The sequence below is a fragment of the Geotrypetes seraphini genome, chromosome 16 (assembly GCF_902459505.1).
Source record: "Geotrypetes seraphini chromosome 16, aGeoSer1.1, whole genome shotgun sequence".
NCBI classification, from domain to species: Eukaryota; Metazoa; Chordata; class Amphibia; order Gymnophiona; family Dermophiidae; genus Geotrypetes; species Geotrypetes seraphini.
In genome coordinates this window covers 8,615,841-8,630,853 of record NC_047099.1, presented here as the reverse complement: position 1 = coordinate 8,630,853, position 15,013 = coordinate 8,615,841, and the positions used below count along the sequence as shown (strand labels likewise).

The 15,013-nt window shown below is 38.9% G+C and overlaps 1 protein-coding gene across 1 annotated transcript; it reads left to right on the top strand.

Moving 5' to 3' along the window:
* Nucleotides 1-711: 711 nt before the first annotated feature.
* On the top strand, nucleotides 712-1,659 carry LOC117350478 (olfactory receptor 4E2-like). The gene has a single exon (XM_033924774.1). The coding sequence runs from the start codon at nucleotides 712-714 to the stop codon at nucleotides 1,657-1,659; it is 948 nt and encodes a 315-aa protein (XP_033780665.1).
* The last annotated feature ends 13,354 nt before the right edge of the window (nucleotides 1,660-15,013 follow it).

The following is a 15,013-nucleotide window of genomic DNA, read 5'->3' as shown; positions in this document are numbered from 1 at the left end:
GATCTGAGGCTTTGTGCTGCTCTTGATACACGCGATTGGGATGGATTTTTAAAAATGATGTCTTTCCCTGGCTGCGATGGTCAGACCTTTATTCACAGTCTTAAGGATTATCATGTATGACTTGCTCTGGGGCAATTCAAACCATAGAAAGTTCCTTAAGAGAGGCAATAATCCATCACTTTGATGCTGTTCTTTTTAAGGTGAATGATGTATAACTGTGGGATGTTTATAAGAATAACAGCATATGAGAAGCAGAATCATTTGGGGTGCAGGAGTTAATTTGGAGGGAGGGGGTGCTGAGAGTATTTTGAGCACTCAAAACTGTATTTAACCCTACAAGAGAATAGAAGAGAGAACTTGAGAGACCAAAGATGTCTGGCAGCCTAAGTCCTCACTGCTGTTTATCATTTTGAAAATATTACCGGTTGGATGCAGCTCTAAACAGACACATACAAGTGACACAATCTCTGTTCTACATGGTTAAGACACAACAGATTCTAGTACATTATTATTACAGTATTATATAAAGGTAATCAATGTGTTAACATCAAAAGGTCAAGTTTTTAGCTCCGATTTGCAAATGACTACAGACAGAACATGACACAGTGACTCAGAGAGTCCTTTAGAGAATATTTATTGTTTTCTGAGCATCTGACCCATTTTTTCTATTATCTCTTCTTTCTCTTGTCTACAGTTGAATAAGTAGAAGGAATGGAATTCAGGAATGAAACCAGAGTCACCCAGTTCACCCTGAAAGGACTTTTTAGCAATCCAGACTTACAGATAACATTCTTTGTGTTGTTTTTAGTGATGTACCTGATCACTATAGCCGGGAATCTTCTCATCGTGGTGACCATCTATGTGGACTCTCAGCTTCACACTCCCATGTACTTCTTCCTCTGCAACCTGTCCATCTTAGATGTAGGCGTTCCAACAGTTGTAGTTCCTAAATTCCTTGCTAACTTTGTCTCGCAGAGCAAAACCATCTCTTTCAGTGAGTGCATTGCTCAAGTGTTTTTCTATCATTTCTTTGAGGGTGCGGAATGCCTTCTCCTGGTCCTGATGGCTTATGACCGCTATGTTGCCATCTGCAATCCTTTACGTTATAACATTATAATGAACAGACGTGCCTGTCTCCTGCTGGTTCTTTTTACATGGGTAGGTGGTCTCATGCATGGCTTCGGTCAGTCATTTCCAGCAACTCAGCTGCCCTTTTGTGGCCCTAATGAGATAAATCATTTCTTTTGTGATGCCCGCCCCTTAACTGCGTTGGCTTGCTCTAGTACATTTATCAATGAAATCACAGATGTGATCAACAGCGGAATCTTATCTCTTGGTTCCTTCATGGTGTTGTCCATATCTTACGCATACATCATCTCCACTGTCTTAAAAATCCGCTCAGCTGAAGGAAGGCAGAAAGCTTTCTCGACCTGTGCCTCCCACCTCCTGGTTGTCACTTTGCTTTTTGGCCCCCTTGTCTTCATCTACATGAGACCACCAGTGCAATTTGCAGCTGATAAACTGGTGTCCAGTTTTTATACTGTTGTGACCCCTTGGTTAAATCCCTTCATTTATACTCTCAGAAATGAGAAGGTGAAAAAATCCATGAAAAAGTTGGGCGGTAGGAAAGTGTCTTTTCTCAATTTGCAAGGGAACTAATTTCCTATTAAAAAAAGATCACTTTTGTGTAAATCATCTGCTCTCTGTTAATCCACTCGCTAAAATTCTAATTATTTTTCCGTTGACCTACTTTTTAAAAGGTATTGTAAATCTGAATGAATTATTATCTGAATTTAATCAGGTTGGGAAGACTGGATGGACCATTCGGGTCTTTATCTGCCTTCATCTACTATGTTACTATGTTTATGCCAATGGTAGGGATCAGTGGATGCTATGATGTTTGTGATATTTTCAATATATAAGACATTTGTATATCCATTTATAGAATAGCAGTTTCAATACCATTACTCGTTAAAATATTAGAAGGCCTAGTCAATGTCCAATTAAATTCCTATTTAGAAAAATTTAATATTTTGCATTCTATACAATCTGGTATCTGTAAGAGTCACAGCATAGAAACCATTGCCGCAGATCCACGTTAGACATTTAGCAGAGTATTGTTACTTCAATTTGACCTATCCAATGCTTACAACTTAGGGGTCCTTTTATCAAAGCGCGCTAGTGGGGTTAGCAAGTCGGACATTTCCTCACGCGCTAACCCTACGGCCGGCTAAAAAACTAATGCCTGCTCAATGCAGGCGTTAGCGGCTAGAGCGACAGGCAGTTTAACGTGTGGCATTACACGCGTTAAACCCCTACCGCAGCTTGATAAAAGGACCCCTTAGTAGATTATGTACTATTATTAAAATATTGAATAAAATTTGTATCTCAGGGAACATATTATGCTGGCTTTACATTTTTTTGAAGAGATTTTATAATGTAAAAATGTCTTCCATGATATCTGCTGAATGGGAACTCCCTTATGGAGTTCCTCAAGGTTCTCCACCCTCTCCCTTCCTTTTAAATATTTTCCTTCATCCATTAGGTTACAAAAAAAAGCTCAATTTATTTCTTTGATCTATGCAGATGACATTACTGTACTTATCCCCTTTTCTTCCTTAGAACATATCAAATCTAGATAAACCATTGTGTGAATCTGGTAGAGAGCTGGATGTCGGTTTATCAACCGAAATTAAATAACAATAAAACAGTTAATCATCCCAAAATGTGACCTGAAGTTAAAGTGTTATCAGTAAACAATGTTGACTACACTTTGGCTTCAATAATCAGATTCCTAGGCGGACATTTTGATAACAATCTTTTTCTTGCCCTAAGTCAACATGTTAATCAAGAAATCATTTGGTCTTTTTTTGGAAGCTAAGGGGGTCTTTTACTAAGGCATGATAGCCAATTTAGTGTGCTCTAATATTTAGCGTGCACTAAATCGGCTTGTGCACCTTAGTAAAAGACCCCCTAAGAAAATATTTTGAACATCACCAATTTCATTTGCTGGTGCAATCATTATTCCTGTCTATATTGGCTTATTGCAATGTTACATTTTTAGACTGTCCCAAAACAATATTAAAAAAAACCTACAAAACTCTGCAAAGTACAGCTGTAAGACTAATTTTCAGACGAAGAAGAGTGATAGGATCACACCTTATCTACTGGAAGTTCACTGGTTGTCAGTTGAAGCTAGGATCTATTATAAATTTTATTGCCTATTGTTTAAAACTCGCTATGGAAACACTCCAGATTATATACCACAACTTTTTAAAAAAATTATCCACTGAGACTGCTTTTAATTTAAGGCAAAACCATCCTTTTTGTTTTCCTGAAATTAAAAATTAAAAATATACCAGAATTAATAATTTAACCTGGGCTTATCAATCGGCTAAACTATGGAAAACTCTTCCAATTCAGATGATTCAGCAAATTAATTTTAACCTCCCGCCTTTTACAAAACTGCACTAGTGTTTTTTTTAGTGCTGGCCGCCACGATAACAGCTCTGACGCTCATAAGAATGCTATGAGCATTGGAGCTGTTACTGCCGTGATGAGTGATAAAAACCGCTAGCGCAGTTATGTAAAAGGGGGAGGGGGGAGGTAAGAGTTTTTATAAAGATCTGACGATCTATCTTTTTGAGGAATTTGCACTTAAGTTATAATTAATTAACCCATTTGTTTTATGTAAACCGCTGTGAACTTCCTTAAGGTATTGGCAGTATATAAATAATGAATGTATTGTATTGTGGAATTTTCAACATATAAGACATATGTGGAAGTCGAAAGTGATCCCTTTACAAAAAAACGTAACTGCTGAAGATACCAAAGGATGGGTTTTTATGCCTATGACTGAAGAATGGGAGCTTTTGAGAGTCAAGTACCTCTATGCCTTTTCCATCCTCGATGGTTTGACATGTATGGTGACTTTTAAGTTATATAACCACACTAATGATATTCATATATATAAATGCTTCCAGAAGACCAGTGCTAACATTCAATCAAACGATCACACTGTAAGGGTAACAACACACCTAAGGACATTTGAAAAATGTAAATAAGGCCTATATTATTCACAGGAAAAGCCTGTGAATCACTATGCCAGTAATAACATTGACATAGTATCTTTTCAAGCCTTAAACCACTATGCCAGTAATAACATTGACATAGTTTAACAACCCTCTCAGGAAATATACTCTTTTCAATTACCCTTACCAAAATTTAATTTTATTGTATTTTCTATTTTATATTTTTTATTCTCTCCAGCTAAGTTTCATAGGGAAAAAGAGCACTTATCTCATAGCCTTCTGGAGGCTCAAAATCACTGCAGTTGCAGTTCTAGCGGTATCCAACACCCGCTGGCGAATAGTATCGCTTTTCTTAATCAAAACATATCCCAACAGGCCCTGTTTCGCCCTACGGCTGCATCAGGGGATTTATCTGCAAAACAAACGATACCATTCATAAAAAACATATAACTTTTCTATCATCTAACCAACACACTCATATCGCTACTTACTTTCAAGAAAGAGCCACTGCTTCAATGATTTCCTTTCAACAACTATGGCGGCCCGGCGTCTTACTGGGATTAAAAATCATTCTATTCAGCCAATCAAACACAGACAAGCATACCAATGGCCAATCACTGTTACTTCCGGGTTGACTATCAAAAAAAACGCGCGCCATTCAACTCTGATGTTTAAACCATAAGGGATATAGGTCTTCAATCTAAATACCCATTTCTGTTCCTTCCTTCTTAGGTATAATTTAAAATCGCCTCCCTTGTTTGAAGGGTATAACTTTTCTACTACCCAGCAGCGCATTTCAGCAAAAGTATGGTTAGCATCCATACAGTGCTGCACCATAGGTGCTTCCAATTTACCTCGAGTAAAGCAAGATCTGTGTTCGATAATTCTAGTTCTGAATTGTCTGGTGGTCTGTCCTATGTATAACAGATTACAGGGGCAGCTAATCGCATAAACAATGCCACTAGTGTCACATGAGGTCCTAGTTGTTAACTTATATTCCTTCTTATCATATGGATTAATGAAATTTTGACCCTCTTTCATATTATCACATACTGAGCAATGCCCACACCTCCAATGCCCAGATCTATCATTTTGATTCACCTCGTCTATTGAATATAGAATAGCACCTTTGCTAGTAGGGCATATCAGCTCTTGTAAGTTCCTATTCCTAGAAAAAAGCTGTTGTGACTTGTGTATTGGAAAAACAAGAATGAACCGACAAGCAATTCCAATGTTTTTTTACAATTTTTGCAAACTGTGGAGCTTGTCGTGAATGCCTCAAGACACACACCAGTTTTTCATCTTCCTTTTCTGGTATCCTATAATCTAAGAGAAGATCTCTATTATTATAAAGAGCTCTCTTATACGCTTTTCTTACACACGGCAAAGGATATCCACGCGTCAAAAATTTTTCACTTAAGACATGCGCCTGCTGCTTGAACTCGGTTTTTGATGAACAAATTCTACGATATCGGAGGAACTGTGAGTAAGGGAGACTTTCCCTAAGGTGAATTGGGTGAGAACTTGAAAAGTTCAAAAGGGTATTTCTGTCAGTAGCTTTCCTATATACTGACGTCTCAAAACCTGTTGCTGTCTTAGTAATCGCTACATCCAAGAATGAAATTTTGGATATATCAAAGGTGACATCAAACTTAATAGTGGGTAGATATGTATTCAAAGAATCAACAAACAATGTTAAATTCGCTACAGAATCCTCCCACAATAAAAAAATGTCATCGATGTAGCGACACCACAAGGCTACCCTAGAAAACCATGATGACGTATACACAAATGTTTTTTCAAAGTATGCCATGAATAGATTAGCCAAAGATGGTGCACAAGTGGCGCCCATCGCTGTTCCACTCAGCTGCTGATAAAATACTCCTTGGAACATAAAGTAGTTTTTCTTTAATGAAATGGCCAATAATTGAGTCAAAAACTCTGATGGTACTACATGAGGCCGTTCTCTCTCCTCTAAACAGTCCTCGATAATCGTCAACACCAAATCCTGCGGAATACTAGTATATAGGGACTGTACGTCCAGAGTAACTAATATTGTCTTATCAGTTGGACGGGCCGACTCAAGAAGTCTTAGAAAGTGTGTAGTGTCTTGAATATACGACATTATGGAAGGAACTAAAGGCTTCAAAAAACAATCAATATATTCATTTACGCGTTCTAGCAAGGACCCACACGAGGAAACTATAGGTCGGCCAGGGGGATTATTTAAATCTTTATGGATTTTCGGGAGGATATAAAAGAAAGGTATATTCGGATGTTGGGGACTCAAAAAATTTAACTCATTTTGTGTAACGAATCCCTGTTGATATCCTCGTCCAATCAATTTCGCTAGTTCTATCTTCAGAATGTTTGTGGGGTCTTCTTCTAAAGGAATATACGTGGACGTATTGTGAAGTTGACGCAAAATCTCAGAGGTATACTGTAATTGATCTAAAATAACAATTGCTCCACCTTTGTCCGCTCGTCTTACAATAATGTCTGGATTTAATTGTAAAGATTTAATCGCCTCCCGTTCTAGTTTTGAGATATTCCAGGGGCAAAAAAATTTTTCTGTCTCTAATTGTTCAATGTCTCTCATTACCAGATTCTTATATAAATTTAAGGCAGGATCCAAGGGACCACCCGGGGTCCATACCGATTTAGGTCTCATAACTGAACGATCTGATTTTTCTACGTTCACGTTAAAAAAATGTAACCGCAACTGAAGTTTTCTAAAAAATTTTTCTAGATCTACCCTTAGTTGAAACGGGTCAACCTTCGATTCAGGTACAAAGGTAAGCCCTTTATCCAGAACCGAACGTTCCATCTCTGATAATACATATTGAGATAAATTTACAACTACTTGTTCTGTTGTGATCGAGTGTTCGGTCGAGCATTGTTCTGATACCTGCCTCTGGGTTTTCTTTGCCCTCTTCGTTTTCCCTGATAACCCTTGGCCAAAAAATTACTACCATCACTGCCAGAGGAAGAATTCGAGGATAAGTGAAAACGTACTGGTTGCTTAGCACCATTAGTGGTGTCATCCGAAGTAGTTTTCATCCAAAGATATACATAACCATCTTGGTAATCTTTCTCATCTCTCCTAAATTTCTTTATTTTTTGTAGTCTGAGATCTGTTCTAACTTTATCTAATTTTGAGTCTAATAGACTTTTCTGGGACTCAAAATCTACTTCATTCTGTGCAGATTGCATAGCAGCATCAATTTTCATTCTCTCATCATTGATTTTCCTCTGTGCAGTGCGGATAATTAATACCATTAAATCAAGGGAACAACGGTTAAGGATTTTGTTCCATTGGGAGACAAAATCCTCATCATCATTATAAAGACGTGGAGCTTTCTGCATTCTGAGACCTCTCGGTATGATTTCTCTTTTACAGTAATCAACCAAGGAGGCACTGTGTAGTTCTTGTCTAATAAGACCCTTATGCATATTAAACAAGTTGTCCCATATAGGTATAGTTGAATTAGACATATCTCCAGAAAACAGGCATGGAGCCTGTAAAGTTGATTCCCATTCTTGTTCAGTAAATCCCAGACCAGTCTGCCAAGAGGTCGCCATAGCTAAATGCTTGAAAATACTAATTTCTATTACTTCACAAACTACAAGCTGAATATCTTTTTTCAATTACATAACCACACTAATGATATTCATATATATAAATGCTTCCAGAAGACCAGTGCTAACATTCAATCAAACGATCACACTGTAAGGGTAACAACACACCTAAGGACATTTGAAAAATGTAAATAAGGCCTATATTATTCACAGGAAAAGCCTGTGAATCACTATGCCAGTAATAACATTGACATAGTATCTTTTCAAGCCTTAAACCACTATGCCAGTAATAACATTGACATAGTTTAACAACCCTCTCAGGAAATATACTCTTTTCAATTACCCTTACCAAAATTTAATTTTATTGTATTTTCTATTTTATATTTTTTATTCTCTCCAGCTAAGTTTCATAGGGAAAAAAGAGCACTTATCTCATAGCCTTCTGGAGGCTCAAAATCACTGCAGTTGCAGTTCTAGCGGTATCCAACACCCGCTGGCGAATAGTATCGCTTTTCTTAATCAAAACATATCCCAACAGGCCCTGTTTCGCCCTACGGCTGCATCAGGGGATTTATCTGCAAAACAAACGATACCATTCATAAAAAACATATAACTTTTCTATCATCTAACCAACACACTCATATCGCTACTTACTTTCAAGAAAGAGCCACTGCTTCAATGATTTCCTTTCAACAACTATGGCGGCCCGGCGTCTTACTGGGATTAAAAATCATTCTATTCAGCCAATCAAACACAGACAAGCATACCAATGGCCAATCACTGTTACTTCCGGGTTGACTATCAAAAAAACGCGCGCCATTCAACTCTGATGTTTAAACCATAAGGGATATAGGTCTTCAATCTAAATACCCATTTCTGTTCCTTCCTTCTTAGGTATAATTTCTTAGGAAAAATCAGATCGTTCAGTTATGAGACCTAAATCGGTATGGACCCCGGGTGGTCCCTTGGATCCTGCCTTAAATTTATATAAGAATCTGGTAATGAGAGACATTGAACAATTAGAGACAGAAAAATTTTTTTGCCCCTGGAATATCTCAAAACTAGAACGGGAGGCGATTAAATCTTTACAATTAAATCCAGACATTATTGTAAGACGAGCGGACAAAGGTGGAGCAATTGTTATTTTAGATCAATTACAGTATACCTCTGAGATTTTGCGTCAACTTCACAATACGTCCACGTATATTCCTTTAGAAGAAGACCCCACAAACATTCTGAAGATAGAACTAGCGAAATTGATTGGACGAGGATATCAACAGGGATTCGTTACACAAAATGAGTTAAATTTTTTGAGTCCCCAACATCCGAATATACCTTTCTTTTATATCCTCCCGAAAATCCATAAAGATTTAAATAATCCCCCTGGCCGACCTATAGTTTCCTCGTGTGGGTCCTTGCTAGAACGCGTAAATGAATATATTGATTGTTTTTTGAAGCCTTTAGTTCCTTCCATAATGTCGTATATTCAAGACACTACACACTTTCTAAGACTTCTTGAGTCGGCCCGTCCAACTGATAAGACAATATTAGTTACTCTGGACGTACAGTCCCTATATACTAGTATTCCGCAGGATTTGGTGTTGACGATTATCGAGGACTGTTTAGAGGAGAGAGAACGGCCTCATGTAGTACCATCAGAGTTTTTGACTCAATTATTGGCCATTTCATTAAAGAAAAACTACTTTATGTTCCAAGGAGTATTTTATCAGCAGCTGAGTGGAACAGCGATGGGCGCCACTTGTGCACCATCTTTGGCTAATCTATTCATGGCATACTTTGAAAAAACATTTGTGTATACGTCATCATGGTTTTCTAGGGTAGCCTTGTGGTGTCGCTACATCGATGACATTTTTTTATTGTGGGAGGATTCTGTAGCGAATTTAACATTGTTTGTTGATTCTTTGAATACATATCTACCCACTATTAAGTTTGATGTCACCTTTGATATATCCAAAATTTCATTCTTGGATGTAGCGATTACTAAGACAGCAACAGGTTTTGAGACGTCAGTATATAGGAAAGCTACTGACAGAAATACCCTTTTGAACTTTTCAAGTTCTCACCCAATTCACCTTAGGGAAAGTCTCCCTTACTCACAGTTCCTCCGATATCGTAGAATTTGTTCATCAAAAACCGAGTTCAAGCAGCAGGCGCATGTCTTAAGTGAAAAATTTTTGACGCGTGGATATCCTTTGCCGTGTGTAAGAAAAGCGTATAAGAGAGCTCTTTATAATAATAGAGATCTTCTCTTAGATTATAGGATACCAGAAAAGGAAGATGAAAAACTGGTGTGTGTCTTGAGGCATTCACGACAAGCTCCACAGTTTGCAAAAATTGTAAAAAAACATTGGAATTGCTTGTCGGTTCATTCTTGTTTTTCCAATACACAAGTCACAACAGCTTTTTCTAGGAATAGGAACTTACAAGAGCTGATATGCCCTACTAGCAAAGGTGCTATTCTATATTCAATAGACGAGGTGAATCAAAATGATAGATCTGGGCATTGGAGGTGTGGGCATTGCTCAGTATGTGATAATATGAAAGAGGGTCAAAATTTCATTAATCCATATGATAAGAAGGAATATAAGTTAACAACTAGGACCTCATGTGACACTAGTGGCATTGTTTATGCGATTAGCTGCCCCTGTAATCTGTTATACATAGGACAGACCACCAGACAATTCAGAACTAGAATTATCGAACACAGATCTTGCTTTACTCGAGGTAAATTGGAAGCACCTATGGTGCAGCACTGTATGGATGCTAACCATACTTTTGCTGAAATGCGCTGCTGGGTAGTAGAAAAGTTATACCCTTCAAACAAGGGAGGCGATTTTAAATTATACCTAAGAAGGAAGGAACAGAAATGGGTATTTAGATTGAAGACCTATATCCCTTATGGTTTAAACATCAGAGTTGAATGGCGCGCGTTTTTTTGATAGTCAACCCGGAAGTAACAGTGATTGGCCATTGGTATGCTTGTCTGTGTTTGATTGGCTGAATAGAATGATTTTTAATCCCAGTAAGACGCCGGGCCGCCATAGTTGTTGAAAGGAAATCATTGAAGCAGTGGCTCTTTCTTGAAAGTAAGTAGCGATATGAGTGTGTTGGTTAGATGATAGAAAAGTTATATGTTTTTTATGAATGGTATCGTTTGTTTTGCAGATAAATCCCCTGATGCAGCCGTAGGGCGAAACAGGGCCTGTTGGGATATGTTTTGATTAAGAAAAGCGATACTATTCGCCAGCGGGTGTTGGATACCGCTAGAACTGCAACTGCAGTGATTTTGAGCCTCCAGAAGGCTATGAGATAAGTGCTCTTTTTCCCTATGAAACTTAGCTGGAGAGAATAAAAAATATAAAATAGAAAATACAATAAAATTAAATTTTGGTAAGGGTAATTGAAAAGAGTATATTTCCTGAGAGGGTTGTTAAACTATGTCAATGTTATTACTGGCATAGTGGTTTAAGGCTTGAAAAGATACTATGTCAATGTTATTACTGGCATAGTGATTCACAGGCTTTTCCTGTGAATAATATAGGCCTTATTTACATTTTTCAAATGTCCTTAGGTGTGTTGTTACCCTTACAGTGTGATCGTTTGATTGAATGTTAGCACTGGTCTTCTGGAAGCATTTATATATATGAATATCATTAGTGTGGTTATGTAATTGAAAAAAGATATTCAGCTTGTAGTTTGTGAAGTAATAGAAATTAGGACTTTTAAGTTATAACATGTAGTAAGGTCTCCCTTTTTTTTCGAGGCGAATTAAGTTTTGATTGTTGTGGTGTAACATAACTCACTCATATTTTCTAGTTTGATTTTTTGCTTCGAAATAGATGCCGCAATGGTGCCCTCCAAGGACACTAAGAACATAAGAACATAAGAAGTTGCCTCCGCTGAATCAGACCAGAGGTCCATCCTGCCCAGCGGTCCGCTCCCGCGGCGGCCCATCAGGCCTAATTGCCTGAACAGTGTCCCTGACTAATTTTGTAACTGCCTCTAATCCTCTAATCCTATCCCTATTTCCTACCTTTACTCCTATCTGTACCTACCTCAACTCCTATCTGTACCCCTCAATTCCTTTGTCCTCCAGGTACCTGTCCAGACCTTCTTTGAAGCCCTGTAGCATGCTTCTGCTTATCACATCCTCCGGTAGCGAGTTCCATGTATCCACCACCCTCTGGGTGAAAAAGAACTTCCTGGCGTTTGTTCTAAACCTTTCCCCTTTCAATTTCTCTGAGTGTCCCCTTGTACTTGTGGTTCCCCATAGTTTGAAAAATCTGTCCCTGTCTACTCTTTCTATGCCCTTCATGATCTTGAAGGTTTCTATCATGTCTCCTCTAAGTCTCCGCTTTTCCAGGGAGAAAAGCCCCAGCTTCTTCAGTCTGTCAGTATATGAGAGGTCTTCCATACCCTTTATTAGCTTAGTTGCTCTTCTCTGGACTCTCTCAAGTACCGCCATGTCCTTCTTGAGGTACGGCGACCAGTACTGGACACAGTACTCCAGGTGCGGGCGCACCATTGCACGATACAGTGGCAGGATGACTTCCTTCGTCCTGGTCGTGATACCCTTCTTAATGATGCCCAACATTCTGTTTGCCTTCCTTGAGGCTGTGGCACACTGCGCCGATGCCTTCAATGATGTGTCTACCATCACTCCCAGGTCTCTTTCAAGGTTACTCACCCCTAGCGGTGATCCCCCCATTTTGTAAGTGAACATCGGGTTCTTTTTCCCTACATGCATGACCTTGCATTTCCCTATGTTGAAGCTCATTTGCCACTTTTTGGCCCACTCTTCCAGCGCTGTCAGATCTTTTTGGAGATTTTTGCAGTCCTCCTTGTTTTCAACCCTGCTGTATAGTTTGGTGTCATCCGCAAATTTAATAACCTCACATTTTGTTCCTGCCTCCAGGTCGTTAATAAATATATTGAACAGGAGCGGTCCCAGCACCGACCCCTGCGGAACTCCGCTCGTGACTCATTGCCAGTCTGAGTAATGGCCCTTTATTCCAACCCTCTGTTTCCTGTCCGCCAGCTAGTTTTTGATCCATCGGTGGACCTCCCCTTGCACCCCCTTCCCAGTGAATGTCCCTAACCACACCCTCTCCAAAAGACATCACATGTTGTGATACTCTCCAGCAACCCTTGTCGGAGTAGCCCCCACACTGGAAGGTAAAGTTTGCACAATCAAAGCAGGTTCTTATTTGTACCTGGGACAATAAAATGTTACAGTAAGTGAACGCTTGGAACTCCTCTCGTATGAGGAAAGACTAAAACGGTTAGGGCTCTTCAGCTTGGAAAAGAGACGGCTAAGGGGAGATATGATTGAAGTCTACAAAATCTTGAGTGGAGTAGAATGGGTACAAGTGGATCAATTTTTCACTCCATCAAAAATTACAAAGTCTAGGGGATACTCGAAGTTACAGGGAAATACTTTTAAAACCAATAGGAAGATAGTGATAGCTGGTTTTAAGATAGGTTTGGAGAACTTCCTGGAGGAAAAATCCATAGTCTATTATTGAGAAAGACATGGAGGAAGCCACTGGATCGGTAGCAGGAGTGTTGCTACTATTTGGGATTCCGGAATCTTTCTATTATTTCAGATTCTGCATGGAATCTTGATATTCTTTGGGGTTCTAGAATCTTTTGTTACTCTTTAGGATTCTGGAATGTTGGTACTCTTTGGGTTTTGGTCAGATACTAGTGACCTGGTCTGATCCAGTATGACTATTCTTATGTTCAATTAATGGAAGAAGTAACTAACTTGCTAGGGTCACACACACACACACACACACACACAGGAGTGACATTGGCTTCACGTACTATAGCAGGACATGTTTATCCACTTCGGTCCTAGCTGAGAATTTTCAAGCACCATTCTGAGCCCACACGCAACTTCTTTAAATCAGTCCCCTTAGTTTGTTACTCCGACTACTCTACCTTATCTATCTATTTGGTCCATGTTTGTTTGTGCCCTCTGCTGTCTATAACAATGTTTTACCATGTACTTTGTCGACATTGTAATGTAGCATACTATGCCATACTTTGATTGCAATGATTGTTGTAATTGATTATTGCTGTGCACTGCCTTGAGTGAATTCCTCCCAAAAAGTGGTAAATAAATCCTAATTAAATAAATGAATAAATAAATAAATAAATAATAATGTGACTAAGTTATTATAGATTACTAGCATAAGCCTGCTTTAGTGCTCTAAATTTAAGGCGCAGTTTCTTAGGGTATGTCTATGCCAGGCGTAAGTCGACTTCTAAGTGCGCCATTGCAACCCACATAACCTAAATTAATCTATAAGTTGCATCCATTGCTTGGAGACATGTTCATGACTTGCATATCCTCTGCCCGTGTGTGGATTTCCCATTCAATTATACAATGCCCATGTAGAATGGCGCCCACTTAAATGCCAATTAACTATGCAGTTACTCAATCTAGACAGGCATCGTTTTTCTCCTTATCAACCTGGAATTCAAGAACCCTAATTTATATAACTCTATGCACATCAAGGCCCCTTTTTACTAAGCCATGGTAGAGATTTCTATAACGGCCTGGGTTGTTAAATGCTCTATCACTGCTCTGATGCTCAGGAATTCTATGAGTATCAGAGTTTTTAGTGCTCTGGGCAGTGGTAGAAACCTCAGTCACAGCTTAGTAAAAGGAGTGGGTGGGCTATACTTGTGTTGATTGTGGATTTGTAATGGATTTATAATTGGATTTTGAGAATTAGTAGTCGTTTTGTTCTAAGACGCTTCAAGGTCAAGTCTACAAAGCCTGCTTAAATTTAGGTGCCAATGGTATGCACAAATTTATAGAATAATGGTAATATGTGTCTGATTTTCACAAGTACTTCCAAGTTATGTGTGTAAGTGCTTGGGTTCGATATTCAAAATGATTGATCCAGGCAGGAAAGGCTCCTAACTGGTTAAATAGCCTTTATGGGGCTATCCACTGATATTCAATGCAACTTAACCAGGTAGGGCTTGATTCTATAAACAGCACCTAAATCGGTAGGTACCTATGGAAACAGCATAGTAACATAGTAAATGACGGCAGATAAAGACCTGAATGGTCCATCCAGTCTGCCCAGTAGTTAGACCCATTACAAATACATGATTAAATTAATTTATCTCGTCATTGAAATTTCTGGGTCATAGACTGTAAAGTCCACCCGGTATTGTCCTAGGTTCCAACTGCTGAAGTTGCCGTCCAAGCTCACTCCAGCCTATCCAACCATCCCGTTGTTTGCAGGATATCTACCGTAAAGTCTGGCCAGTAACATCCTCATGTTCCAAGTTAGTGGAGTTCCCATTGATGCCCTCCCCAGCCTAATCCGATACCAAATCATAACATATGGGACCCAAACCGT